Raw genomic sequence first — 24,731 nt, 5'->3', positions numbered from 1 at the left:
CCCTGGACAAGGACTTACACCAGAGTTCATAGTAGTAGTTACAGCACTGAGACTGTCCACAGCAGTGTCCTGTGTCACAGATGTAGCTTTGATTGTTGGTACCCACACAGGCTTCCTTATCCTAAAAAAAAAAAAAAAAAAAAAATCAAAAAGCATCTTAGCATATTAAATCACAGCTTTTAAACACTTAGGAAAGTGTCTCATCTGTTCTTCTTGGTCACCAGCCCACTTGCCCACCCTACTCCAAAACAGTTTGTACCAGTGTTTATTCCATTAGGAAAAAGAAAAAAAAACTTTAAAAAGAATCACGCAATGAAAGCAGAGTTTTGGGAAAAAATATACGTTTATTATAGAGGAGAGGAGATTCAGTCCTCAAAGCCAAGTTCTCCTTGAACAGGACGGAAAGGGTTGCCTCACTTTCTTTATGTCCAAGCAGAAACATTTCACTTTCCAGTGCTAAACTCAGCCTGTGGGGAAGAGAAGGTTCTCTTGCAATTAGGACTTTTTTTTTTTTTTTTTTTTAGGACTATGTTTTAAATAAAACTTCCTGGGATCCTTAATGTAGTACATATTCGAGGATTAGCACCTGGTCAGTCCTTCCATTCTCCCTTCAAAACACACTTATCTTCAAGGTCAACTCACTTCAAACCACACCATCTTCAAGGTCAACTCACAGTGTGATTTTTAAAAGGGAAAAAAAAAATCTGCTACTAAAATTCTTTACTTTTCAGAAGGAAGGAGACCTGCTCAGGTGACTCAGTCCAATTTCAATTTGCTAGATCATTTTTGTTTACTGAATGATCTAAGAATCTTGAGTGGATCCCTTGCTGGGGACAGCCACATAAAGGGCATTGCTAAGTAAACTACCTAGCAGTTTGCCAAATTCTATTCACAGCACTGATGGACCAGGATGGAGGTGGACTTTTGTTTGCCTGTTTGAGACAGGTTTTTGCTCTGTTGCCCAAGTTAGAGTGCTGTGGTATCTCACTGCTGCCCCAGCATCCTGAGTAGCTGAGACTATAGGCACCTGCCACCACGCCTGGTTAAATTTTTCTATTTCTTTGTATAGATAAAGAGTCTTGCTCCTGTTTAGGCTGGATTTTTTTTTTTTATGTTTCACATTTAAGATCTGAAATACCTCTCCAGCCAAACTTAACGTCAGTCCAAAATGTACTTTGGGTTATTATGCACAGGCCAAAACCTGTAAGGCACAATATTGCATCTGGCTTTTCACATGTCTTTATTAATTTTTTTTATTTTTGAAACAGTCTCACTATGTCACCCTCGGTAGAGTGCCATGGTGTTACAGCTCACAGCAACCTCCAACTCTTGGGCTTAAGTGATTCTCTTGCCTCAGCTTCCCAAGTAGCTAGGACTATAGGTGCTCACTACAACTCTTGGCTATTTTTTTGTTGCAGTTGTCATTGTTGTTAAGTGGGCCTGGGCTGGGTTCAAACCCGCCAGCCTGGGTGTATGTAGCTGGCGCCATAACCACTGTGCTACCGGCACCGAGCCAACATTTCTTTCTTTTTTTTGAGACAGAGCCTCAAGCTGTCACCCTGAGTAGAGTGCCGTAACATCACAGCTCACAGCAATCTTCAACTCCTGGGCTTAAGCGATTCTCTTGCCTCAGCCTCCCAGGTAGCTGGGACTACAGGCATCCGCCACAACACCTGGCTATTTTTTGGTTGTAGTTGTTATTTGGCAGGCCTGGGCTGGATTTGAACCTGCCAGCTCTGGTATATGTGGCTGGCGCCTTAGCCGCTTGAGTTACAGGTCCCAAGCCCGTTTCTTTCTTTCTTTCTTTATTATTATTTTTTTTTTTGTAGAGACAGAGTCTCACTTTACGGCTCTCAATAGAGTGCCGTGGCTTCACACAGCTCACAGCAACCTCCAACTTCTGGGCTTAAGCAATTCTCTTGCCTCAGCCTCCTGAGTAGCTGGGACTACAAGCGCCCACCACAACGCCCGGCTATTTTTTGGTTGCAGTTTGGCCGGGGCGGGTTTGAACCCGCCACCCTCGGTATATGGGGCTGGCGCCCTTCCGACTGAGCCACAGGCGCCGCCCCCGTTTCTTTATTTTAAAAGAAGTAACACATTCATTTAAATGGACCTCTTTGTGCCAAGCACTGTGTTGGGTACAAGGGATAAAATAAATAAGACACTGTCCTTATCCTCAAGAAGCTCAGAGCTAAGAAGGAAAAAACCCTGCTCAGCAAAGAAACTAAAACCACAGTATTGTATTTGCCACTCCCCAGGCTGACCCTGCCCACTGTGGACATCCAGGCAGACTACTGCCAGTGGAAACTTAAGTCACATGGTCAGTTCCTCCTCTCCTCTTTACTATGCTGTCTACTTGGCCAAGAGTATATACAAAGCACTCCAGCCACTGTCTAAAGGGCTAGAGAAAGTGAAGGGCTAAAAATCAGATTTCTGGTGTAGTGCAAGTTTTTGCTATACATTCTTGGTATTTCTTGGCCTTTAAAAGTTTTAACATTCTGGTATAAAGGCATTTAAGAAGGAGAAAACATGGGAAAAGGCATTAGTAAACTCTGTGCATGAGAGTTTTACAACACTGCAAATAGTATTCTTTTTATAGGCAAATGAGACACCTCCCCTCTGCAGCCTGGTGCAGGTGGAAAAAAGAGACTTAATGCTTACTACTTTTGTTAGAATACATGCTCTCAGATTTCAGAGCAAAACAAGCCTTTCATGAGGACACTGAAAAGTTTCACTCAAGTTTATCAGGCCCTGCAAATACCATTCTTTGGGCACTGGCCGGCAAGGGTACAGTTCAAAGTGTCCACATACTTTCCAAAAGAGGCAGTGCTGCCTACACCCTCACACATGAAAGAATACAGTGACACTTCTGCCTCAGGAAAATTCAACACATGAGGCCCAGGCCCTGAGTGTAGGATGGCCAACTGGTCCTACGTGAGGAGGTGAATGGAACACATTTGAGATCTAAACAAGTGGCATTCTCATGACCTACTGGTATCAGCTTTTCTCTGGGATCTTCTATGTCCCAAGGCAGGAGGCCCTAGTATAAGTAGGCCCTTACTGTGCTTTGCTGCTCTGCCTGGACCATCACTTAATCCACTGTTCCTCAAACACTTTATTATTTTTTTTTTTTGTCAGGGTCTCACTCTGCTGCCCAGGCTAGAATGCAGAGGCATCATTGTAGTTCATAGCAACCTCAAGCTCCTTGACTCAAATTGCCTCATTCGCCCAAGTAGCTGGGACTACAGGTGTGTGCCACCACACCCCACTAATTTTTCTATTTTTTTTTTGTAAAAATGAGGCCTTGCTCAGGCTGGTCTCGAATGCTTGACCTCAAGGGATGCTCCCACCTTGGGCTCCCAAAGTGCCAGGATTACATAACTACCACTCCCTGCCCTTCAAATACTTTTTTTTTTTTTTTTGGAGATAGAGCCTCAAGCTGTCGCCCTGGGTAGAGTGCCGTGACATCACAGCTCACAGCAACCTTCAACTCCTGGATTCAAACAATTCTCCTGCCTCAGCCTCTCAAGTAGCTGGGACTACAGGTGCCTGCCACAACGTCTGGCTATTTTTTGGTTGCAGCCATCACTGTTGTTTGGCGGGCCCAGGCTGGATTGCAACCTGCCAGCTCAGGTGTTACGTGACTGGCACCTTAGCCACTTGAGCCACAGGTGCCAAGCCCTTCAAACACTTTTTTAACCCACTAGAGATCCTCCTTGACTAATGATGGAGTTATGTCCTGGTAAATCATAAAATGAAAATATTCTAAGCTGAAAATGCATTTAATACACCTAACTTATGGAACATAGTAGCTTAGCCAAACATATCTTAAATATGCTCAAAATCTTCTAACACAAAATCTATTTTATAACATGTTGAATATCTCGTGCAATTTATTGAATACCGTACTAAAGTAAAACACAGTATGGTTTCTACTCAATGCAAGTCGCTTTCTTACCAGTATAAAACTGTCAAATCACTCTAAGTTGAGGACTATCTGTATATCGAAGTCCTCTGTGCTCTTCCCCATTCTCCCACAAATACAGAGTCCCCAGCAGCTTGGTCCTGGTTATGGGAACTATCATTTTCTGCTGTCAGGGAAAGGAGAGAAGGTGGGCTAGTGAAGGAAGACAAGAGGAAGGCACCTGGATCTTTAGTAAGGAAGAAATGAAGGGGGATTCAAGAGAAAGTGAGATGTGAGTGCTAAGATGTGTTCCTCCAGGAAGGCCTGGCCAGCTCAACACACAGGAACAGAACTTTGGGCAAGTTACTTAGTGGCTCTAGGGCTAGTTAAGATGATCTCTAGGGCGGCGCCTGTGGCTCAGTGAGTAGGGCGCCGGCCCCATATGCCGAGGGTGGTGGGTTCAAACCCAGCCCCGGCCAAACTGCAACAACAAAAAAAATAGCCGGGCGTTGTGGCAGGCGCCTGTAGTCCCAGCTGCTTGGGAGGCTGAGGCAAGAGAATCGCGTAAGCCCGAGAGTTAGAGGTTGCTGTGAGCCGTGTGACGCCACGGCACTCTACCCGAGGGCGGTACAGTGAGACTCTGTCTCTACAAAAAAAAAAAAAAAAAAAAAAAAAAGATGATCTCTAATCTTCTCCCTCAACCTTAAGGTTTTACGTGCATTCTCCTACCCATCCCCTCTGACGTAGCAGCTTCAAGCCAACACAAACGCTCTGAAGTCTACATCTCCTCTCACTCAAACCCACAGCAAACAATACTGGTGTGGGCTGTCGTTTGGTGCCCTTTTATCCTCCCTTGTATAAGGAATCTAACTGTGTACTACCTGGAGAATTCTCAAAGACCTCCAGGCAGCCCAGATCTGCACAAAGCTTAAGTAGTTAAGAAGAATAAGCTGGATCTCGGTAAAAAGCATTAACTACATGATCTTGGATAAGTTATTTAACTTCTCTGAGCTCCTTCTAGCAATGTTGTTCTGAGAACCATTATTGCTAGGCAGGAAAGACCATCCAAATAGCACTTTTCCTTCACCTAGAACTATTTCAGGACAGTCAAGGTCACTGTGGCAATGTGGGCTGCTCCGGACACAAAAAGAATAGAAGAGGGAATTGGAGAGAATGCAATGGAAAGGTTAAATATGAAAACTCAGCACCCCTTAAGAATTATCCTATACTTTTCTTCCACGCGTTATCAAGCATAGTACACGTTATGTTGTTATTCAAGCCAAGTCTTGAATAGTAGGCAGTAAATATCTCTCCCACTGTACCTCCTTCCTGTAGAGGTTGAACTAGACAATGAATTGTGATCTCCTGGGTAAGAGCTATGTCTCCTTATTATCTTTTGCCATCCCCTGAGCAGAGTCCTACTGCTTAATGAAACCATGTAAATGCATGTATGTAACCACTAAGAAGGCAGTGAGAGCTAAGGTGAAGGACAGATAATGGATACCTAGTGTTTGCTATGTGCCAGGAACTATTCTCAATGTTTTCCATATATTCTTTCATTAGGTAGTAACAGGGAATTGAAACCAAGAGAGGCTAAGTAACTTGCCCAAGTTCATATAGCTAGGAAAGAGTCCTATCAAGACATGGAGCTGGGCGGCGCCTGTGGCTCAAGGAGTAGGGCGCTGGTCCCATATGCCAGAGGTGGCAGGTTCAAACCCAGCCCTAACCAAAAACCACACACAAAAAAAAAAAAAGACATGGAGCTTTTGGCTTGGCGCCTGTGACTCAAGTGGCTAAGGCACCAGCCACATACACCTGACCTGGTGGGTTCGAAAGCAGTCCGGGCCTGCCAAACAACGATGGCTACAATCAAAAAATAGCCGGGCAGAGGCAGGAATATCGCTTGAGCCCAGGAGTTGGAGAGTTGGAGGTTGCTGTGAGCTGTGATGCCACAGCATCTGTCTAGGGCAACAACTTGAGGCTGTCTCCAAAAAAAAAAAAAAAAAGAGAGACACTGAGCCTTTTTTTAAATTTTTGGCCAGGGCTGGGTTTGAACCTACCACCTCCAGTATATGGGGCCAGCACCCTACTCCTTGAGCCACAGGTGCCACCCGACATTGAGCTTTTAACCATTAATACTACTACCGCCTTGGGTGAAATCATATCTTTTCAATTGCCTTTTTTTTTTTTTTTGTAGAGACAGAGTCTCACTTTATCGCCCTTGGTAGAGTGCCGTGGCGTCACACAGCTCACAGCAACCTCCAACTCCTAGGCTTAGGCGATTCTCTTGCCTCAGCCTCCCGAGTAGCTGGGACTACAGGCGCCCGCCACAACGTCCGGCTATTTTTTGGTTGCAGTTTGGCCGGGGCTGGGCTTGAACCTGCCACCCTTGGTATATGGGGCCGGTGCCTTACCGATTGAGCCACAGGCGCCGCCCAACAGATTTGTATTTTAAAGATACCTTCTTCCTGTCAATATTTGCATTTGTACAAAACTCCATGGCTCAACAACAACAACAACAACAAAATGCTAGAAATGTATAACTTGTCATAAAGGAACTTAACGTGAATCATGAGTGCTCATATGCCAAAGTTAAAGAACCTCAGAAATGGCAGTGGAAATGACCACTAGGATCCTCGTTTGCTCCAAGAGAAGGGGCACACATGGTCACCAAGAGAAAGCACAGCCACAAACAACAAATAAGCAGGACCGACATCTAACTGGAAAGAACATTTTTATAATGGAAAAGGATGAATAGTCTGCTTTTTGCACATATGCAAAAATATTATCTCATCTCTTTGGTGGCAACAATAAACTGTAGAACTAACAACATTTTCCTCAATAGTTTCCACATCTTATATGTGCTATTCTTAGCCAAACCATTGTAAAGGTCAATTTAATCAGCAGAGGAACTTTCTAAGTGCCGGCATAAAGAGGGACACTGGGCAATGATGGTTCCCCAGGCGGGGCTTTAATTTGCCAATTTACGGGGCTGGAAAACTCTGCTAACAAATGGCTAATGGCAATAGTATCCTCATATCCTTAGGAAAACACTGCAGTTTTTAAGTTTAAGAGTGAAAAATAGGAAAATTGAAGTCCTGCACTGGACACTAACGCACAGGATGCTGACTTATCTTGGTTGCTGAATATAAATGAATATGAAGCACCACCTCTGGCTTCCCCTGCAGAAAGAAGAACTGACTCCAGATGGAAATGTTCAGTTCCCCAAATCACTTAACACATATGTATTGGTCCCCTTCATGTCCACAGCATGTGCCAGGCACTATGTGGGATGTCACAGCCACAGCGATAGGCAAGAGATGTGGGGGTGGGGGAAGGGAGAGTTTCTGCTTCTGGCAATATAGCTGGGTAGGTTAACTAAAAACTCATCTATTACAAAGCCCCTAGAAATGCTGGTTATATAATAATATCCTTTTAATTACATAGCTAAGCTTGCAAGAACACAAGGAAGATCCCCAGGGACCAAAAATGACAGGGAGAACTAGAAACCATGATAGTAGATGACATCAGATCTTTCTTGTTGCCATGGAAAGTGGGGTAATTTGTTGATTCTGGGCCTTCCTGAAATGAACAAACTGAATTGAAATAGACTTAACATAAAGCTGGGAACCTTGAAGGAAGAGAATAAATTAGAAGAAACATTAGCCCATTAGCACATAGTGACAATAAGAAAGCTCTGAATTGCGGCACCTGTGGCTCAGTTGGTAAGGCGCCAGCCCCATATACCGAGGGTGACGGGTTCAAACCCAGCCCCGGCCAAACTGCAACAAAAAAATAGCCGGGCATTGTGGTGGGCACCTGTAGTCCCAGCTACTTGGGAGGCTGAGGCAAGAGAATCGCTTAAGCCCAGGAGTTGGAGGTTGCTGTGAGCTGTGTGAGGCCACGGCACTCTACCGAGGGCCATAAAGTGAAACTCTGTCTCTACAAAAAAAAAAAAAAAAAAAGAAAGCTCTGAATTAAGAGTAAAAAAAGTATAAGTTCTAATAATCTGTAATCACAGATTATTTGAGATTTGAATTGTATTACCTACATGGTCTGAAAATCCCCAAGACAAAATTTAATACAAAAAGTAGTTCCAAGGCACCAGCCACATATACCTGAGCTGGCGGGTTTGAATCCAGCCAGGGCCCGCCAAACAACAGTGACAGCTGCAACCAAAAAAACAGCCAGGTGTTGTGGCAAGCGCCTTTGGTCCCAGCTACTTGGCAGGCGGAGGCAGATGAATCGCTGGAGCCCAGGAGTTGGAAGTTGCTGTGAGTCGTGATGCCACAGCTCTCTACCCAGGGCGACAGCCTGAAGTTCTATCTCAAAAAAAAAAAAAAATGTAGTTCCAGGCTAAGCAATAGCCCTGTGGCATTCTGAAAAAAACATAAAACTCTAAAGAGATCTACCCAGGGCATGAAGTGTTCCCACAAACAAAGCTCTGTTGAAGACAAGCTCACAATCCACAATATGAAAATGTATGCAAAAATGGTTTATCATGGCTCAGTGCCTATAGCTTAAGTGGCTAAGGCGCCAGCCACATACACCAGAGCTAATGGGTTCAAATCCAGCCTGGACCTGCCAAACAACAACGACAAATACAACCAAAAAATAGCCAGGCGCCTGTAGTCCCAGCTACTTGGGAGGCTGAGGTAAGAGAATCGCTTAAGCCCAAGAGTTGGAGGTTGCTGTAAGCTGTGATGCCACGGCACTCTACCCAGGGTGACAGCTTGAGGCTCTGTCTCTTAAAAAAAAAATCCATCATAAGACTTGGAACTCCAACAAGTGGCAGGATAAGACCCCCTGACAAAACTTAAGATATTAGAATGAGAAGATATACTATAAGATCTAAGCATGGTGGTAGCGCTTGTGGCTCAAGGAGTAGGGTGACGGCCCCATACACCAGAGGTGGTGGGTTCAAACCCGGCCCTGGCCATAAACTGCAACAACAATAAAAAAAAAAAAAAAAAAAAGACATAAGCATGGGCTTGGGTGTGGAGGCTCACACCTGTAATCCCAGCACTTTGGGAGGCTGAGGTAGGTGGATCACTTGAGGCCAGGAGTTTAAGACCAGCCTGAGCAATATAGAGAGATCATATCCCTACCAAAAAATTTTTAAAAATTAGCCGAGTGTGGTAGCATGCACTTGTAGTTCCAGCTACTCGGGAGGCTGAGGCAGGACGATGGCTTGGACCCAGGAGTTCAAGGTTGCAATGAGCTATGATCAGACTACTACCATCCAGCTAGATGAGAGAGCAAGACTCTGTCTCTTAAAAAAATAAAAAGATATGGGCGGCGCCTGTGGCTCAGTCGGTAAGGCGCCGGCCCCATATACGGAGAGTGGCGGGTTCAAGCCCGGCCCCGGCCAAACTGCAACCAAAAAATAGCCGGGCGTTGTGGCGGGCGCCTGTAGTCCCAGCTACTCGGGAGGCTGAGGCAAGAGAATCGCTTAAGCCCAGGAGTTGGAGGTTGCTGTGAGCTGTGTGAGGCCACGGCACTCTACCAAGGGCCATAAAGTGAGACTCTGTCTCTACAAAAAAAAAATAAATAAAAAGATATAAGCATATTTCAAGTTATTAAAGCCAAAAGAACATTACTAACAAAGAGAAAGTAACCAGCAGATTTGATAAAAACTAAACAAATGGGTCAAACAGAGATTAGAGCAAATTAAAGACAGAATTAGAGTGCTGGAGAACAGGTCTAAGAAAATTAATCAGCAAAGTGCTTCACTAATTAAGAGAAAATATGGAAATGGAAAATGAGAAAGAAACAGCTTGAGAAGAAAAGAAGATGGAGGATAGGCAATATTGACAACAATAAACTTACACCTAGGTACAATGTATGACACTGCAGAACAAAAGCAAAAAGATTTTATTATTATTATTTTTTGAGACAGAGTCTCATTTTGTCATGCTCAGTAGAGTGCAGTGGCGTCATAGCTCTCAGCAACCTCAAACTCTTGGGCTCAAGTGATCCTCTTGCCTCAGCCTCCCAAGTAGCTGGGACTATAAGCACCCGCCACAGGGCCCGGCTATATTTTTTGGTGTAGTTCTCATTGTTGTTTGGTAGGCCTGGGTTGGATTCAAACCTGCCAGCTCTAGTGTATTTGGCTGGTGCCTTAGCCACTTGAGCTATAGGCACCGAGCTGCCCCCAGCAATTTTTTTTTTTTTTTTAATTTTTTTGTGGGTTTTGGCCAGGGCTGGGTTTGAACCTGCCACCTCTGGCATATGGGACTGGTGCCCTACCACTTTGAGCCACAGGCACACCCAGCAATTTTTTTTTTTAGAGGCGAAGTCTCACTCTGCCTCAGGCTGGTCCCAAACCTGTGAGCTCAGGCAATCTACGTGCCTCGGCTTCCCAGAGTGTTAGGATTACAGGCTTGAGCCACTTCATGCACCCGGCCCTAGCAAAAAGATTTTAAATACATTCGAGGGAAGAAGACTAACAAGTGAAATCAGAATTTCTCCAGTAGTAATAAGCTGCATTGAGGATAATAAAACAGGATAATGGGATAGAGAGCTTTAGATAGGTGGTCAGGAAAGGCCTCTCTGAGAAGGTGATACCTGAGTTGACTCCTAACTGATGAGAAGGAGCTAACTTAAGCAGACCTGCAGCAACAGCATTCCAGGCAGAGGAAATGTCAAATGCATCCAAAGACACCACAGCAGGAATGAGCTTGGTGTGCTCATGCAACAGAAAGGAGGCTAGTGTGGCTGAGAACAGTGACCTTCAGGAGTAGCATGAAAGGAGAGCTGAAAATTCAGCAGAAGCCAGACCTCATAGGCTTTGTACAACACTTAAAATAATATCTAAAGTACCCTAGCTTGTAAACATTGTTAGCTTTGGCTAGTCTGCCCTTAGATTAAAGTGAAGATTTGAATAAATATAAACATATTTTCGCAACTCTCCTATTTATTCTTCAACTTGGACCCTTCTCCCACAAACCAGGTGGCAGATCCTACTAAAGAGTAACAACAGACTCCATGCCTGTAGCTCAGAGGCTAGGGCGCTGGCCACATACACTAGGGCTGGCAGGTCTGAACTGGGTCCGGGCCTGCTGAACAACAGTAACAGCTGCAACAACAACAAATAATAATAAAATAAAATAGACAGGTGTTGTGGTGGGCGCCTGTAGTCCCAGCTACTTGGGAGGCTCAGGCAAGAGAATTGCTTAAGCCCAAGAGTTTGAGGTTGTGAGTGGCACCCGTACCTCAGTCAGCAGGGTGCCGGTAACATACACGGAGAGTGGCAGGTTAGAACCTAGCCGGCCGGGCAGCGCCTGTGGCTCAGTGAGTAGGGTGCCGGCCCCATATGCAGAGGGTGGCGGGTTCAAACCCAGCCCCGGCAAAACTGCAACAACAACAACAAAAAAATAGCCGGGCGTTGTGGCGGGCGCCTGTGGTCCCAGCTGCTCGGGAGGCTGAGGCAAGAGAATCGCGTAAGCCCAAGAGTTAGAAATTGCTGTGAGCCATGCCATACAGTGAGACTCTGTCTCTACAAAAAAAAAAAAAAAAAAAAGAACCTAGCCGGCCACGGATAGCTAAAAACAAGGGGGAAAAAATAAATAGCTGGGCGTTGTGGCAAGCACCTGTAGTCCCAGCTACTTGGAAGGCTGAGACAAATGAATTACTTAAGTCCAAGTGTTGGAGGTTGCTGTGAGTTGTGATGCCACAGCACTCTACCCAGGGTGACAGCTTGAGACTCCGTCTCAAAAAAAACAAAAAAAAGAGTAACAATAAAATCAACTTTCTTTCCATACTTGAACCAGGGATGGTTTTCTACAAAGGAGACCGAAGTCTAGTACTGCATGTCTATCAGGGCTAAGTTTTATCTGATTTTGGTAATGCTCTACAACCAAAGAATAACAAAGTCATCATAAATAATGGCATTCGAATGGCTAAACAGAAAAGATAGCAAGCAACTTTAACTTAGAATAAGCTTTTTTTGCTCTATCTTAGAATTTTCAAATTCTGAAAATGTAGTACTTTATGGTCTCGGAGGTCCTTAGAAAAAAAGATTTTTAGCTGGTCATGGGAAATTCTCTTTAAAACTTCATGGATTTACCCATATTTTTCAATTGGAAAGTTAAGATAGGGCGGTGCCTGTGGCTCAGTCGGTAGGGTGCAGGCCCCATATACCGAGGGTGGCAGGTTCAAACCCGGCCCTGGCCAAACTGCAACCAAAAAATAGCCGGGTGTTGTGGCGGGCGCCTGTAGTCCCAGCTGCTCGGGAAGCTGAGGCAAGAGAATCGCTTAAGCCCAGGAGTTGGAGGTTGCTGTGAGCTGTGTGAGGTCATAGCACTCTACAGAGGGCCATAAAGTGAGACTCTATCTCTACAAAATAAATAAATAAATAAATAAAGTTAAGATCACGTTCTGCCTAATACTATTGCTTTTTAAGGGTTCAAAATAGCTGAGGGAAATAATTAGAACTGTTCAAGGGCACTTATTTTTGAATTGAGTAGAAAGAGGTTACAGAAAAGCTGGGGCTATAGGAAAGTAAACTCAGAGAAAGGAATGATTCAGCAAGAGTTCTGGCCTACCGTTTCCTATGTGTTAGTCTGATCACCCTTTTTTTGATGGAATTGTCATGTATTACTTTTGTATCCTTCCCAATATATACCATGTCCTTAAGTTTTACCAGCTAAAGGAACTCAATTCCATCCTTTCTGATAAAGTGCAAGCCATTGCTAGGACGTTAACCAAGACTCTACCTTGTAAGCAGTAGGAAATTAGGTATGCATTCCAATGCTGTTTAGTTGAGTTCAGTAATTTTTCAAGACAACAAATTGCCTGGGCTAGATAGGCAGATTCCTCTAACCAAGCCAGTAATTTTGGTAAGATTCAGCCTCATCTCTCAGATCTGATAAGTGTGATTTACCACTGAAAGGTTGTGGACTCCAGCTCTCTGGGCTTTGGGAGTACCCAGTTCCCATCTTTTAGCTACACAGGTATCCTAAAGGGCAGAACCAAAGACTGAGCTAGTGACACAATTGAGAAACGCCTAGAACAGAGGCACCTGCTGCTTGGAGATACGCCTGCAGTGTGTGCTGCTGAAGGGGAGTTAGTTCCAGGGGCCCCTGCTGTATTGAGAACAAGAGCCATTTAACACCAGGCCTAGGGCCTCCCAAAGACTAATATTTGCCAAGAATTGGAGGAAGGACACCACCAGTGAAATGGGTCATCTTACAAATAAATGGATTTGCCTCCAAATAGTAATGAAAACACAACAAATGCAACAAAATAGAGTTGTGCTTCCCAAAGTATGGTCCCTGGGCCCCAAATCATAATAAGTATTTATTAAGAGTATAGATTAAGGCCTAGTGCAGTGGCTCATGCCTCTAATCTTACTATTCTGGGAGGGCAAGGTGAAAGGATTGCTTGGGGTCAGGAGCTCAAGACCAGCCGGAGCAAAGCAAAACTCCCATCACTACTAAAAATAAAAAAAATAGCCAGGTGTGGTGGTAAGTGCCTGTAGTCCCAGCTAATTGGAAGGCTGAGGCAGGATTGCTTGAGCCTAGGACTTTGAGGTTGCTGTGAGCTAGGCTGAGGCCATGGCACTCAAAAATAAATAAGTAGATTGAGACCCTCTGGGTACACTGACAGAAAATTTGCCTTTTTATTTGTATATTTTAAGACAGAGTCTTACTTTGTCACCCTGGGTAGAGTGTGGTGGCATCATAGCTCACAGCAACCTCAAACTCTTGGGCTCAAGTGCTTCTCTTGCCTCAGCTGCTTGAGTAGCTGGGACTATAGGCTCCTGCCACAACACCTGGCTATTTTTTAGAGATGGGGTCTTGCTCAGGCTGGTCTCAAATCCGTGAGCTCAGGCAATCCACTGGCTTCGGCCTCCCAGAGTGCTAGGATTATAGGCATGAACCATGGAGCTAGGCCTGAAATTTTGCCTTTTTAAAACATGATCCCCTGATTAAGCTCATACATATTCAAGTTTGAGAACCACAGCCCTAGATCTATGAAGAACATACAATAAACAGTTCCTGCTCTCTAAACACAGAATAGACTAATTTTCTTTTTCTAGAACCCAAACATATTCTAACACAGTCACCCCCAAGAGTACCTATGTAGAATCAAGGTGCATTATTTATACTCTCTCTGCCTCACTCCACAAAAAAAATATACACATTAGATCATAAACACTAATTTTAAAAAGAAGTAACATGTTAGTTAGGTACACTCCCATCCACACCAGTACTGCTAATGCCAAAGGTACACTGCAACTGGATCCTCATTAAACAGCCCCCAAACAGAGCAGCCAGCAAAGAAATTAAAATCCATTTCCTGTGTTGCTATTAGGAACCTGAATAACAAAGTCAGATAAAGCCACTTGACTGACCCTGGTAGGAAAAATCCCAGAGCAAAAATCGGAAGTTACAACATATCCCATGGTTTATTAAGGTCCACTTGTCAATGTCCTAGTACGTGTGAACTTGTAGGGTATGGCTGGCTCCAGCAGCACAGAACATGAGGTTAATATACCACCCTTTCAACCCTGGACCTCATTAAACAGAAGGAAAAGTATTTCCCAGCAATCCCTCATCACTGGCCTCTCCTGCCACATCATAAGTAAACTGAGAAATATGGCTTCTTTAGCAAGGGCTGGTACAAGAGAGCAGAGGGCTAAAATAGCAGATAGCAGGGTATAGTAGGTAAGCAGCAGGTGGCACTCAGGTCACGGATCCACAGTTGGTCCCATGAGGAGGTCCTTTCCTTCTCACTGTTGTCCTCTCCCCTCTTGAAAGTAGGGATTGCAAACGGGTCACACTCAGGCCACAAGTTCACCAATAGTTCTATGTCTACATCGTACCCTTACTTTTCAACTTCAAAAAAAATGGAGTTCAAGACCAGACCCCATTTCCTTTTTTCTTTTTTGGAGACAAGAGTCTCACTGTGTCACCCTCAGTAGAGTGCCGTAAGGTCACAGTTCACAGCAACCTCCAGCTCTTGGGCCTAGGCGATTCTCTTGCCTCAGCCTCCCAAGTAGCTGGAACCATAGGTGCCCATCACAACGCCTGGCTATTTTTTGTTGCAGTTTGGCCGGGGCCGGGTTGGAACCCGCCACCCTTGGTATATGGGGTTGGTGCCCTCCCCACTGAGCCACAGGTGCCACCCCAGACCCCATTTCTTTTTTTTTTTAATTTAAATTTTTTTTTTATTGTTGGGGATTCATTGAGGGTACAATAAGCCAGGTTACCAGACCCCATTTCTTAAAGAAAGAAATATTAGCTGGGCATGGTGGCAGGCACCTATGGTCCCAGCTACTAAAGAGACTAAGGCAGAAGGATTACTTGAGCCCAGGAGTCTGAGGCTATAGTGAACTATGATGATGCCACTGCACTCTAACCTGGTAACAAACCAAGACCCTATCTCCAAAAGAAAAAAAAAGAATTAACTGCCAACATTTAAAAATTACAATAATTCGGGGAGTAGTGGCTCATGCCTATAATCCTAGTACTCTGGGAGGCCGAAGTCAGTGGATTGCCTGACCTTACAGATTCGAGACCAGACTGAGCAAGAGCAAGACCCCGCCATTTAAAAATGGCCAGCCATTGGGCGGCACCTGTGAGTAGGGCGCCAGCCCCATATACCGAGGGTGGCGGGTTTGAACCCAGCCCAAGCCAAACGGCAACAAAAACAAATAGCCGGGCATTGTGGTGGGCACCTGTAGTCCCAGCTACTCAGGAGACTGAGGCAAGAGAATCGCCAAAGCCCAAGAGGTGGAGGTTGCTGTGAGCTGTGACACAACAGCATTCTACTGAGGTCAAAAGAATGAAACTGTCTCTATAAAAATGGCCAGGCATTGTGACAGGCACCTGTAGTCCCAGCTACTCATGAGGCTGAGGCAAGAGAATTGCCAAAGCCCAGGAGCTGGAGGTTGCTGTGAGCTGTGACGCAACAGCATTTTACCGAGGCCAACAGAATGAAACTGTCTCTAAAAAAATGGCCAGGCACCATTAACTAAGATAGACTCTCACTGGATAAAAGATCTAAACTTAAGACATGAAACTATAAAAATACTTGAAGAAAGTACAGCGAAAACTCTTGAAGGAATTGGCCTGGGTGAATATTTTATGAGGAGGACTCCCCAGGCAATTGAAGCAGTATCAAAAATACAATACTGGGACCTGATCAAACTAAAAAGCTTCTGCACAGCCAAGAACATAGTAAGTAAAGCAAGCAGACAGCCCTCAAAATGGGAGAAAATATTTGCGGGTTATACCACCGATAAAGGTCTAATAACCAGAATCCACAGAGAACTCAAACGTATGAGCAAGAAAAGAACACGTGATCCCACCTCAGGGTGGGAAAGGGACTTGAAAAGAAACTTCTCTAAAGAAGACAGACGCACGATCTACAAACACATGAAAAAAAGCTTATCATCCTTAATCATCAGAGAAATGCAAATCAAAACTACTTTGAGATACCACCTAACCCCAGTAAGAATAGCCCACATATCAAAATCCCCAAACCAGAGATGTTGGCGTGGATGTGGAGGAAAGGGCACTCTTCTACACTGCTGGTGGGAATACACACTAATACGTTCCTTCTGGAAGGATGTTTGGAGAATACTTAGAGACCTAAAAATAGACCTGCCATTCGATCCTATAATTCCTTTACTAGGTTTATACCCAGAAGACCAAAAGTCACAATATAACAAAGACATCCGTACCAGAATGTTTATTGCAGCCCAATTCATAATTGCTAAGTCATGCAAGAAGCCCAAGTGTCCATTGACCCACAAATGGACTAGCAAATTGTGGTACATGTATACCATGGAATATTATGCAGCCTTAAAGAAGATGGAGACTTCACCTCTTTCATATTTACATGGATGAAGCTGGAACATATTCTTCTCAGCAAAGTATCTCAGGAGTGGAAGAAAAAGTATCCAATGTACTCAGTTCTACTATGAAGCTAAATTATAGCTTTCACATGAAGGCTATAACCCAACTATAGCACAAGACTATGGGGAAAGGGTCAAGGAAGGGGAAGGAGGGGGGAGGTTTTGGGGGAGGGAGGGTGATGGGTGGGGCCACATCTACGGTGCATCTTAGAATGGGTATAGGCAAAACTTACTAAATGCAGAATACAAATGCCTACATACAGTAACTAAGAAAATGCCATGAAGGATACGTTGAACAGTTTGATGAGAATATTTCCGATTGTATATGAAACCCGCACATTGTACCCCTTGATTGCACTAATGTACACAGCTATGATTTAACAATAAAAATAAATAAATTTAAAAAAAAAAAAGGCCAGGCATTGTGACAGGTGCCTGTAGTCCCACCTACTCAGGAGGCTGAGGCAAGAGAATCGCTTGAGCCTAGGAGTTTGAGTTGCTGTGAGCTATGATGCCACAGCTCTCTACCCAGGGCAACAGCCTGAGATTCTGTCTCAAAAAAATAAAAAAGTCAGTCATTCATACAAAAATTCAGATTTCCAGGCCAGGCGCGATGGCTCACACCTATAATCCCAGCACTCTGGGAGGCTAAGGCAGGTGGATTGCTGAGCTCACAGGGTTCAGACCAGCGTGAGCAAGAGTGAGACCCTGTCTTTAAAAATAGCCAGGCATTTTGGCAGGCGCGTATAGTCCCAGCTACTTGGGAGGCTTGGCAAAAGAATTTCTTGAGCCCTGGGGCGGCGCCTGTGACTCAGTGAGTAGGGCGCAGGCCCCATATACCAAGGGTGGGGGGTTCAAACCCAGCCCCAGCCAAACTGCAACAAAAAAATAGCCAGGCATTGTGGCAGGCGCCTGTAGTCCCAGCTGTTTGGGAGGCTGAGGCAAGAAAATCCCCTAAACCCAAGAGCTGGAGGTTGCTGTGAGCTGTAGCGCCACCTCACTCTACCACAGGCGACAAATTGAGACTCTGTCTCTAAAAAAAAAAAAAAAAAAGCGGGCAGCGCCTGTGGCTCAGTTGGTAAGGTGCCGGCCCCATATATCGAGGGTGGCAGGTTCAAACCCGGCCCCGGCTGAACTGCAACCAAAAAATAGCTGGGCGTTGTGGCGGGCGCCTGTAGTCCCAGCTACTCAGGAGGCTGAGGCAAGAGAATCGCTTAAGCCCAGGAGTTGGAGGTTGCTGTGAGCTGTGTGATGCCATGGCACTCTACCAAGGGCCATAAAGTGAGACTCTGTCTCTACAAAAAAAAAAAAAAAAAAAGAAAGAAAGAAAAAAGAATTGCTTGAGCCCAAGAGTTTGAGGTTACTGTGAGCTATGACACCACAGCACTCTACCAAGGGCGACAAAGTGAGACTCTGTCTCAAAACAAACAAAAAAGAACCCCCCCAAAATCAGATTTCGTTTATCTTGAAAAATCAAGGCCCACATTCCTGTGAAGGGCCATATGAGATGCTGAGGCGAAATGGACACGGCCTCCAGGTGCATCACAGTCTCCACACTCCGATCCACCCTGCTCATGCCTACTGCCCAATAATCCCATTTGCTTGAGTCTCTCACGTCATTGCCTGGCCCCCTACCTAATTATTACCTCCTGCTCTAAAAGTTTAGTAGATTGTTCAACTCCTTACATTGAAGTTAAGGCAGGCTAAATTAAGCAGCAGCCATCTGAATTTGCTACAGTAGGCTCCAGCAGCACCTTAAACACAGCCTGTCAAATAGGTACCTAATGAGAAGCCCCTCTCCACCGTACAAGGGAAATATTTCGATAATCTGGGAAACCTCCCGCCACAATAGTATGGAAAAGACAACCAGTTCTGCTCAGTGACTCATGTATCAAGCAAGCACTGGCTAGATGCTTTTACCTATGCCATTTATTCTCCCTTAATAGGAACAAGGAAACTGAGGCTCAGAGTTGCCATACAGCTAAGAAAAGTTTTGTGGACCCTAAAGCCCAATATTTAGCGCTGAGAGGTTATCCTAAACTTTCATGCTGGATGCTGACAGGCACAAAAATGACAGATAAGATACGGACTTTGTCTTCTAGGTACTCTGTAATAACTAAACTATTAGGTTAAAAAAAAAGTTCAATTCTTACTGATGAAAAGCTTCCTAAAACATTCAAGTTCATATGTCCCTTATTTAATGACTGGTAAAATGGCAAAGACTCAGGTTCATCATCATTCAGATGATAGGTGGGTCGTTACAAGATGTTTCAACTGTGTTTCTTGGAACTAATAGTGAAATAATGGACCATAACACAGTCTGTCTCAAAATTTTCATGGCAACTTATGTACCTATTCACACACATAGATGTATATTAGTGTATAGTTAATATATATGCATTTACATAGAGCTCTCAAGCTTTCCAAATCTCTTTAACAGACAGCCTCGGTTCTGAAGAGATGCTACTGCCTCCAACTTATAGATAAGAAACTGATCGTAGACTAAGATGGAAGATAACAGAGTCAGGGTGTCAAAACCCTCACCTTCTGACTTGTGTTCTTTCTATGACTGGATTCTAGTTCATCAATGTCTTTACCATGTCCTAAAAATGCCTCTTGGTCAATTAAAATATTCACTACTTCTTCCTTTGGTTTTCTTTCTTTTCTTTTTTTTTTTTTTAAAGAGACAAAGTTTGGCTCTGATGCCCAGGCTAAAGTTCAACAACAACACAACTGTTTAACTCATTGCAACCTTGGGCTCAAGTAATCCTCCTGCCTCAGCCTTCTGAGTAACAGGGGATTATAGGCTAGACCATGCCCAGCTAATTTTTTAAAAATTATCTGATAGGGGATTGGCGCCCATAGCTCAGTGGTTAGGGGACCAGCCACATACATCAGGGCGGGCAGATTCGAACCTGGCCTGGGCCAGCTAAAAACAACAATGACAACTGCAACAACAACAACAAAAAAGCTGGGCATTGTGGCAGGCGCCTGTAGTCCCAGGTACTTGGTAGGCTAAGGCAAGAGAATCACTAAAGCCAAAGAGTTTGAGTTTGCTATGAGCTGTGACACCACGGCACTATACCAAGGGCAACATAGTTAGACTATGTCTCAAAAATAATAATAATTTTTTTTAAATATTGGGTAGGCTGGGTGCAGGGCTCACACCTGTAATCCTAGCACTTTGGAAGGCCAAGGTGGGTGGATCGCCTGAGTTCAGGAGTTTGAGATCAGCCTGAGCAAGACCAAGACTGCATCTCTAGTTCATTGGAGCTTAGGAGTTTGAGGTTGCTATGAGCTATAACACCAAAGCACTCTACCGAGGGCAACGGACTTTAGATCGTCTCAAAATAAATAAAAAAAATAAAAATAAATAAAATTATTTTGTAGAGATGGGGTCTTGCTAGGCTGGTCTGAAACTTCTGGCCTCAAGTAATCATTCTGCCTCCGTCTTCGCCTCCCAAAATGCTAGAATTACAGTTGTGAGCCACCATGGCCATGGTAAAATACTTACTTCTTTGCCTAGAAAGGAAGAGGTATTAAAGTTCAAAAGGATTTTGAAATATTGAAGGTAAAAATTTTGTTGCTAATGTGCTTGAAAAGAAATCCACCATCGTTTCATTTGACACTGAAAAGCACACACCACATCTCATTCCTCATTTTAAGCATAATTCTAAATTTAACCCTACTATTTTCTTAGCCAGTTCCATCCCACAGCAGCAGACTTGTTAGGAGCAAAGGAGATCATAGCAGGATTTGTCTTGTGCAGCTGTCTAGGGACCTGTACCAGATTTATTGCCAGTAAAAAGTTCAGCACTATTCAAGGGCACTGTTTACTTTTACCTTGGACAAAGAGTCATATTAAAAATGGTCTCACTGCAAACAGATACAAGATAAAAGAAATCTTTGAAATCCAGAATCTATATCTCCAAAAGACTCTGAAAATTTTTAAAGAAATCTAAGAACTTTCTGAACTTTAAGGCTTTGCACTTAAAGATTAAAACAAACTTCAGAAGATTTAGTAAAGGGAAGATTAAGTACATTATCAGCAATAGATTACAATAAGCCCAAGCCACAGCAATAGTTACCTGGTTTGAAATTCAGCCAGTTATTAAAATAACCACAGCCAAAATTGTTAAGCTATACATATAAAGTTATTTGGGTACTGCTGAGATATTGCCCTTCTGAGGGATGGTTATGTGAGTTATTCAGAATAAGAGATGAAACTTCAGTTTCAGAAGGACTGGTCATATCTACTGGCTCACAAAAAAAATGACTCTACCTGCTGTTGCTAAGACACAGTACCTGCTCATTGAGGGGGCAACCACTGTCAAGATTCTAAACCGCTGGGCAGGTAATTAACATGTATTGCTTAGAATGAAGCAAGATTTATTTCCCTTTTATTATAACAACTGAGGCCTCCTTCCCTCAATCTTGTGACTCCTGCTTCTGAAGCAGAGTAGAGTGCCATGCATTATGGGTTTCTCCACCCTGGTTCCACTGACATTTGGAGTCAGATAATTCCTCATTGCAGGGGACTGTCCTGTACACTGCAGGATGTTTAGCAGCATCCCTGGCCTCTACTCACTGGATATGTCAGTACCAACTTCTCACTCCCCTAGTTGTGATAACCAACAATGTTCAAACATTACCAGATGTCCCTCGGGAGAGGGAGGTGGTGACAAAATTGTTCCCAATTTAGAATCACTGCTCTAGACAAACTGTATCACATAATTTTGTACAGAATTGTATTCCATCCAGTCTTATCCCCCGAGCCTCCTAGACTTCCATCTCTAAATTCCCTGAGGAAGACAGATGTACATGTCCTAGTTAAAAAAAAAAAAAAAAACCTCAGTAAGTACTGAACCTAGTGACTATGGGGTCAAGTGACCACAGGAGCTAATCGTCCCCACACTCCTCTGCCCCTTAGCTAGATGGTAAGAACAGCAGCATGAACTGATCCTCCAAAGATGAAGCCCAAGGCTGTGGGGATGAGATTTTTCATATGACTAGTGAGAGACTGACCCATGGCCCTTTTGCCTTGACAGATTTACAGTAACCCAGCACAACCTTAGCCAGGCCCATAAATCTGGAACCTCACAGAGACAGGGATGATTGCACGTTCTACTTTTGCTGGTAGCCTGCCCCTGCCTATCCCAGCTTCCCCATCATGCTCCAGAGCCACACCCAGAGGGATGGGAGGTCACAAGTATTCACACCACTGCCTGCCTGGTGGGTAATGAGGAATGTCAAAATGTTGATAAAAATCACATAATAAATACCTAAAACCAAATTGAGACCATGCATCACAGTTCAGTAGAAGCTCCTGAAATCATGTGTGTTAAGCAAGAGAACCAAACAATAATAAATACTCTGGCCTCCCTGATGCAATGCCTAAGGGAACCAATGTTTTATGGGTGCCATAAGTACCGGCAAACCCTGAACCACTTTCAGGAATGAAGTTAGTGTGTCACTCTCTAGTCATTCAAAGCAAGTTTCCCTTGCTCCTCAAGTATACACAGTTTTCTGTGGCAGTCCCTCCTCTCTCTTTTCGTTGAAAGAACAAGATAGGTCAAGTAAGTCACCTCCAGGGATCAAATCACCATTTCCAGCAACCAACAACAGAAGCCTCTTGTAAGGTCCAGAGCTGAAGTTCAGCTGAGCCCCAAGTAGAGAAGCAATGGCTACAGAGGGGCAGAGAAATGGCACGGGCAGGTCAACATTCAGGACTCTTGCAACTCACTGTTGCTACAGATTAGCAACTAATTGAGTCTAGAAGCAACAGGGAGGGTTAAAAAACTAGTAGCTGTTGGATGTGAGGGCGATCTGGCTGGCTAGGTGGGTGTCCCCTTCCTCCCTCACCACTCCATGTGTGTGCCCCCTAAAGCTGTGCGCTCCGTCAAAGAGGACGACCTTCCCCGATAGAGGAGGACTGTTCTTCGGTCAAGGGTATACGAGTAGCTGCGCTCCCCTGCTAGAACCTCCAAACAAGCTTTCAAGAAACTAGTAGCTGCATGCTAGGGAATTAAGGGAGGAGAAGGAATTTCAAAGTAATTTTTAAATAGCCCCCACATTATTCTGTTTTCCTAGACTAAAAATTTACCTCTTCAAAGCAAAAGGGAGGGAAGAGGTGGGTCTAACTCGTGGGATATCACTGGAGGAAGTAACTGTTTTCTTTGGCTCCATCCTGGATAAAAGTTTCAAAATCAGCAGCCACAGTCCTCCTATCCACTAAGTTACTGTCCAGTCCACCACTTTCTCTTTGCTTTGATAACAGAGATGTGATGAAAACAAGCTGTGTTCTTCTTTAAAAAAAAAAAAAAAGAAAGAAAGAAAGAAAAGAAAAGCAGCTTTTTTTTTTTCTTTTGTAAAGACAGTTTCACTTCATCGCCCACGGTAGAGTGCCATGGCATCACATAGCTCACAGCAACCTCCAACTCCTGGGCTTAGGCGATTGTCTTGCCTCAGTCTCCCGAGTAGCTGGAACTACAGGCACCTGCCACAACGCCCGGCTATTTTTTGTTGCAGTTTGGCCGGGGCCAGGTTCAAACCCGCCACCTTCAGTATATGGGGCTGGCACCCTATCCACTGAGCCACAAGTGTCACCCAAGAAAAGCAGCTTTTTTCAACAGAGAAAGCTGAGGGTTCGAAAATCAACCCAAAGGGTTTGGGTAAGCATCAGCTTTCTCACCTTTAGATGACAGTAGGGAACTGAGTTTTCTGTGGAGCTGTCACAGGAATACTACTAATCAGTTCAGATAAGGACTCTGGCTTCGACCTTTGGTAGCACAAACAAGCGTCACCTTGGTGTTTGCTGTGTTGTATACAGGTAGTTCCCTTCCAAGCAGGATCTTGCTTAATTTGTCCTGATCCTGGTGGAGAGAGGTTAAGCATAAAGGTGATGGTGACCCAGGAAGCAACATTTGGTCCTCTGCAGAGCACAGAGCAGAGCCATACCAAACCGTGGGTGTGTGTATGTACCAAAGCAGGACACTGTGCAGGAGCAGGGAACACCAAGCCCTGCGGTCTAGTCCCACAACTGCCACACATTAGCCTTAGGATCTGAATAATTTTTCCTTGTGTTTCCAATTCCTTACAGTAAAAAGAAGATAAGGTCAGCACACTGGCTCATGCTTGTAATCCTAGCACTTTGGGAGGCTGAGTTAGGAGGACTGCTTGAGGCCAGGAGTTTGAGACTAGCATAGGCAATGTAGCAAGACTTCTCTCTCTCTACAAAATAAAAAATAAATAAATAAATAAATAAAAATTAGCCAGAAAGAGTGGCATGTCTATAGTCCTAGCTACTTGGGAGACTGAGGCAGGAGGACTACCAGAGCCCAGAAGTTCAGATTACAGTGAGCTATGCTCCTGCCACGGCATTCTAGCGTGGGCCAGAGAGCGTGACTCTTATCTCTAAACAAAAAGACAGAGAGAGAGAGAGAGAGAGAGAAGGCCTCCTCCCTCGTGGGTGAAATAATAAATGCCCCAAGTAGATGCTGGCTAATATTCAGCAATTTAGGGGTTAAATTAGAAGCTAGCAAATTCCACCTTGCCTCTTCACAGCCATGGCTCCTACTCTGAAGCTTCAGACTGCTCCTGTCATAGCCTTTTCAGTGATCTCCTTGGGAAACTCTAAGGCCACTTTCCATGCCCAGGAGTAAGTGCCATTCAACATTCTGTTTAACTTGTCATATTCAGCATCAGGCCTGGAAGAGTTCACCCATTTCAAAAATACAAATAGCCCCTTGGACCAGGAGTTGCCCTCTATGCCTCTTTCCAAAACAAATTCCAACATGGGCAAGGGACCTTAAGAGGGTTTCAGAGCCACTCAGATATAATGGAAAATTCTCATTTCCAGGATCAGGGACTATCTCATCTCAGCTGTGTGGATAATTTGGGGGAGGGGTATGAATGGGTCCTTCTCACAGAGAAAGGCAACATTCCAAGATGTAAGATGTAAAT

The 24,731-nt window shown here is 44.3% G+C and overlaps 1 protein-coding gene across 4 annotated transcripts in view; it reads right to left on the bottom strand.

Annotated features, from left to right (window-relative positions):
- WBP1L (WW domain binding protein 1 like) overlaps positions 1-24,731 on the bottom strand; it is a 91,851-nt gene that overhangs the window by 19,347 nt on the left and 47,773 nt on the right. For all 4 annotated transcript variants that reach the window (XM_053583083.1, XM_053583084.1, XM_053583086.1 and 1 more), the window contains one exon: positions 19-121. In XM_053583083.1, the coding sequence (XP_053439058.1) occupies positions 19-121 (103 nt within the window). The remainder of the gene's footprint in view (positions 1-18; positions 122-24,731) is intronic.

This window comes from Nycticebus coucang, chromosome 3, assembly GCF_027406575.1.
Source record: "Nycticebus coucang isolate mNycCou1 chromosome 3, mNycCou1.pri, whole genome shotgun sequence".
Taxonomy (NCBI): domain Eukaryota; kingdom Metazoa; phylum Chordata; class Mammalia; order Primates; family Lorisidae; genus Nycticebus; species Nycticebus coucang.
The sequence above is the reverse complement of the archived record's forward strand: the minus strand, read 5'-3'. Positions and strand labels throughout refer to the sequence as shown.